Genomic DNA, 5672 nt, shown 5'->3' with positions numbered 1-5672 from the left:
AATTGTAATCTGCCATGACGTCAAACCTGGCCGGGATGACGGGACTCTCTGCTGCGGAGGACAAAAGAAATACATCGCAAAAAATATAGAATTCAAACCAGCTAAAATATTTCTGTTGAGACAGAAACTGACACCTTTTTCTCAAAACTTAACACACACATATTTCCGTTATGCAAGTCTCGGTCTTACGTTCTCTGAATGGCAGGCTGGTGTTTGCTTCATCAGTTGCATAGCTGAGCAGAATGAGGGGCTGAGAAGGTGAAGTTCGTGGAAGATTGACCACCTTCATGCTGCCCTCCAAGAGCAGGTCATGTCCGAGGTACATGTGATGTTGTTGCTGTACCCCTATACCTGTTTGAGACGCCACCTCTTCGAAGAAGATTGATACTCTGGTTGAGAAGAGAGACAGATTTTAATTTTGTTAGACACATTGTTAAATTTCAGGAGCAAGTTTGCTTCTTAAGACTGTTCTCAGTGCGCCTGGTCGCTGCTGTTTGGAGTGAAGCTTATTTAGCTAACTTCCTTCTTTTTGACACACAGTTTTCTCGTGGAGGCTTTGAATACCCTTTTGATTTGTTCTTGTCATTGGTGTTTTTCTTATTAATGTCCAAATCCCCACAAATAAAGTGTATTAAATTTCGGTGATTACATGTGTCAGTAAGTCTTTTAAACCTTTAGTTCGCTTCATAAACAATGACAAAATAATAATGGTCAGATTACCATAAAGCTGAGTTGCAGACATATTTTTATACAAAAATAAATGTAAAATAATTATTGTATTTGTTTTAGCTTTTTGTCTTTTTTTCAGTGCTGGCAGAGACAAAAACAGGAAACATGGGGTGAAAAAAGATGAGGAAATAGCAGCAGTTATGTTTGCATAAAAATCACTATTTCTTAAATTACAAACGTAACATACAAATCTGCTCTGTCCTCAAACGCTCTGAGTTCTACTGCACAGATTCAATGAACTGAGAGTGAAAGGCTTTAAAAAAGCAATTTGAGATTACAGATATAATCCACAGCTCAGCACAGAATTTACTGGCATTACCACATTAAAACTATAACACATATTACACCTCATTATTCTGCGAGTTCTTCTGCTGCGTATTTCTTGTATAAATTCCAGAAAACAAAACGGTTTCACGTCATTGTCAGTAACAAATTCAAACTCTCATCAAGATACTGAGCTTGCACTACATTTTTTTAATAAACAAAAACAGCCAAAGGAAAAAAAAGGCCACCCATAAAGGCCTCTGCAGACTTACGTGTTGTAGTGGTGTATGTAGATGCAATGTGCCATGGCCTGCTGCAGAGAAAAGAGGTGAACTGCTTGCCGCTGCAACACATCTGTGGTGGCTGTGAAGAACTGGTCAAAGCACCAACACTTTTCCTGGTCAGCCTCCATTATACCTGCTAGTACTGGAACCAGCTGCACCCTTAGACCCCTACAGCCACAGAGACAGGGAGAGCAAGAAAAGGGAACAACAAAGAGAGACAAAAAAAACCATGAGGGTTTGATGGTGACAAGGTGTGTATAAATAGGATTTAGTTGTTTTTATTAGGTGGCATACTGTGACAGCTGGCAGCTGTGAGGTAGGTGATAGCTCCAGTCTATAGGTCCGCCCTCTCTCCGTTGTATTCCAGCTATCGCCCCCATAGGTTTCTCTGTGGTTATTTTGAACCTATAAAACAAAACCCCCAAAATGGTTCAGAGGAAATACATAAATATATGTCCTAAGGCACAGTTACTAACATTGATCATGGCTGGTACATGTAGATGTACAGATGTTAGCTGTGGTTTCAGTTGGGGGCTTGAAGAACTCTAATGTATTAACTTACATAATGGGCTTGTTCCTGCGTGGTCCTTCATATGGTGTGAAGGGAAGACTCCCAGTGGCAGCGTGGTATAAGGTCACACCAATACTCCACAGGTCGACACTCACCCCGTAAGATTTATGATGAGGCTTACGTAGCACTGCGCGCTCATACATGTCTGGGTGCTACACACACACATGAAGAAGAGAAAACAGTCAAAGCACCTTCATAGTGAGCCACAGTGCGCCATTTCGATCCAGCACTGTGTATCAGTCAAGTCTACATAGTTCACCTTTTGTTCTGATAACGCAGTGATTCCCCGGCTGGGGCCCCCTTGTGGGGTGCAAAGGTACCACAGATGGGCCGCAGAAACAACAGAAGGTCAGTTTGAAATTCCTCAGATGTATGTACTTTTATAAATATATTTATTTATATAGAAAGTGACTTAAAACTGGCGATAAAAGCTTGTGAGTTTGGGATATTACTCATTATTTTAGCCTAAAGTCGCTGCTCTTGTATCAAAGTTTGTGTGCCAGTGGCAGGTGGGTCACACATTGGCCTTTAAGACGTTACATATGACTGGGTAGCATTTGAAATTTATAGCCATAATCGTGTTTTTTATGGTTTTCTGGTAAAATTTTCAAGAAAATACATCACTTGTATTTTGATTAGTGAGTGAAGATTTAAGACTAGATGAGCCCCATGGGATTTTCTGGTTTTTAAGTGGGCTGCAGCACTCTTGATTTTAGGAATGGCTGTTATAACTAATAGATTTGACCACTAGATGGCTACCTAGTCCTGATCATGCAGGCTGCCTTTAAATATTCAAATTTGGGCTCCTGAAGATTGTCATTTAAATGTCACTTGGATACTGTCCACTTTGCTGTGAAATCGGACCCTGGTAACAAAACATTTTCACATCTACCTCAGGTTAAATCACTCGCAGAGGTGTTGGTCTCAACCTAATCTAACATAACACAGAGATTCACATCAGAGTTTACAAGGTAAGATATTCCATTGGGGAAATTGGGAAAAGCAAAATAGTTTAGTGGGGACAAGGCTGCAAGCCGAGTGCTGAAGGAAGCATTTTAATTATTGCAATATGAAAGTGTATCGATTTAAAGCTTTTACTTTAAAAATCAACACTCCTTGCGAACATGTTATGTTATATACTTTTTATTGACCCCAGTTATTAGATGGGAATTAATGCACTCTTTCACCACTGTACCTACAGATGGAAAAACGCATCATCATAAATGTTTTTAACTGTAGTGCAAATGGAGCATAAATGCAACGGACCATGTCAAGGCCACCTGCAGGTTAACCCGAACCTGAAAAAATAATATAAGACAACTCTATGTCCACTAACCACTGCTTGCTTTATTCTTTAGGCGGGATAGTGGACCTGCACAGAGCACTTGCTGTCGATGAAGGCAGTGTAAAAAACATGTATTTCAGTCAGTGAGTGGGCTACTCTTCCCTGTCCTGTTGTTCATCCCACAGACAAAAACGATGGAAAGTATCCACTACAGCTATTGTCTGTGCGTTTCCTGCTGTATTTTTTTTTTTAAATCTTTGATTTTCTTTCCACATTCTCCCTTTTCTATTCTGGTCCACTCGACAGTGAATCAGCATTCGATTGACTCCTAGGTGATTCAAGTCCAGTGCCGTACAGTAGGATTTTGAAGGACTGCATGGCAGCACGTGTGCGGTGGCTAAAAACTCCTCTGTTTGCTGTCCTAATGGAAGCATGTACATCTGCTGATATCCCAGCGTTGGTGTTGTTCCTACATCATCATAGCAGTGTCGGTCGACAATCACCATCGCAACTGACCAATCATGTTGTCTGAGCATTCATTTAGCATTAGCCAAGCAGTTATCTAATCAGGGCTTTAGGTGCACCAGCACAAAAGTTAGGTGCACCCAAATCTTTCAACCGCATCGCTTAACACGACAGTTTTACATATTCACTTTTTTTTTTTTTTAATTGCTGTCCATACAGACATATTGATTTGTAAATGATTAACTAACAATCTTGTCAGCACAAAGTTCTTTATTTTGAGCACAGTTCTACAAGAAAGATAAGTTACTGAAAAAGTGCTTGTGCTTAAAGTGCTTTGGCACTTTGCCACTCTTTGGCAATATTGCAGGCAATGTTAAACTTAATCATGATCTCTGCCTCCTCTGATGACCTGTTTCCTGCTGTGAAAGGCAGTGGGGAGAGGGGACACCTGGGCAGTGCATTTATCGCGGCATATAATGTGCTTTCTGGATACACTGTGCTGTCTCAGCATTTCAGTTCGAAACGTATTAGCACCAGTCACAATTGCAGTATTGCCGGCCATGGTCCTTCCACACAGTAAATGCAGTGCATCATGTTGTCAGCTTTATCTGTATCTTAGCCAGGGAAACTGGTCAAGCCACTCTTCTATTGTATATACTTTCCCCCTTTTGCTTTCAATGGGCTCTGGCTCGGAGTCAATCGTATGTGGCTCATTATCTGATGCTGTCTCTGGACCAGTGTTACAGAGGTTTTATTAGAGACACAGCTAGTTTTGCAATTTGGCATAATTTTAAAAAAGTTTACATTTCTTCAGTATTAAACAGCAGAAATTCGGTTTTCTTGTCAGAGGTCATTCTTGGGAAAAATACAATTTAAAAAAAAAACAGCGGCCGACAGCGCTGTACACGACTTGTTTGTAACAAGCGAATGAATAACGCAGAAAACAGATTTGAGATGGGAAACTGTTCTCAAAACAGAGAAAGAGCTGTGAAGGAAGTGTTATTTTATCATGGTGGAAGCTAAACAGCAAAAGTAAGAGGGAATTAATGGCGATGTTTATCAAATGTGAAGTGTCGTTTTGATCTTCTTCAGTGAATTTTGGTTGGAGAGAGACAACACCTGCAGCTTCACTGTGAGCTGTCGGCTTTCAGCCCCGACAGCGTGGGGGCATAAGTGCCGTCGGGTGAGAAAGCCGACTGTGGTGAGGCGTGGTCATCAATGCGGACGCACCTGCACAGCATCCGCGATCACGCCCGCTGTGTTAAAACACGGGGTTGTGGGTTGGAAGTTGTGGTGTGATGTGATGCGTGGCTGGCAGCTTAAGAGCTGCAGCTGATAACAATAAATGGCTCTAAATGATGATCTGTGGTCCCACCGTGACTTATTCACACCACACCGACATCTCACAGATTCTGATGCATCGGGTCCATGCTTTGTGTTTACGTCTTTGTCCGGAATCCTTTTCCCTGCTCTCATTTACTGTTTTAGCTGTTTGGTGGTTTTTGAAATAGTTTTGTGAGGTTTAACTTGAGATTCTGGCGTTTCTGATAAAATATATTTATATTATATCATATCAGGATTTAATGAATCAAATTGATTATTGACTACTCACCTCTCTCTATCCGCCTGCACTTTCAAACGTACAGACACCTAGGCCTACAGGAATATTTGGACCAGGGCCAACCAGAGAGGTCCCGCCCCTGACTATCTCTGATTGGTTTAGACCACGATATGGGCATAATGTGTGTCTGTTGTTGACCACACGTAGACAGAGTTGCGGAGACTTTTTTTACTCAAACGGCTGATCGCACCGGTGTGACCTAGGATATTTTTTAGTCGCACCATTTAGAAATTAGGTTGCATGTGCGACCTAATTGGTCGCACTCTAGAGCCCTGCTAATGCTACTATCACAAGCAAACCAGCACTAAAAACATAATAAACTGTAATCAGTCTTCACTCACTTATTCGAAGGTCCCCAAAGTATTTACAGTGGGGCAAAAAAGTATTTAGTCAGCCACCGATTGTGCAAGTTCCCCCACCTAAAATGATGACAGAGGTCAGTAATTTGCACCA

General features: G+C 41.4%; 1 protein-coding gene across 3 annotated transcripts in view; it reads right to left on the bottom strand.

Annotated features, from left to right (window-relative positions):
• Window positions 1–5672, bottom strand: part of ikbke (inhibitor of nuclear factor kappa B kinase subunit epsilon) — a 16995-nt gene that overhangs the window by 7092 nt on the left and 4231 nt on the right. For all 3 annotated transcript variants that reach the window (XM_013912510.1, XM_013912511.1, XM_005739457.2), the window contains exons 6-9: window positions 1840–2000; window positions 1572–1682; window positions 1266–1445; window positions 277–389 (exon numbers count right to left, since the gene is read on the bottom strand). In XM_013912510.1, coding sequence (XP_013767964.1) covers window positions 277–389; window positions 1266–1445; window positions 1572–1682; window positions 1840–2000 — 565 coding nt within the window. The remainder of the gene's footprint in view (window positions 1–276; window positions 390–1265; window positions 1446–1571; window positions 1683–1839; window positions 2001–5672) is intronic.

This window comes from Pundamilia nyererei, unplaced genomic scaffold (assembly GCF_000239375.1).
Source record: "Pundamilia nyererei isolate P.nyererei 1_Seehausen unplaced genomic scaffold, PunNye1.0 scaffold00092, whole genome shotgun sequence".
Lineage (NCBI taxonomy): Eukaryota > Metazoa > Chordata > Actinopteri > Cichliformes > Cichlidae > Pundamilia > Pundamilia nyererei.
This window is presented reverse-complemented; position numbering and strand designations above follow the sequence as displayed.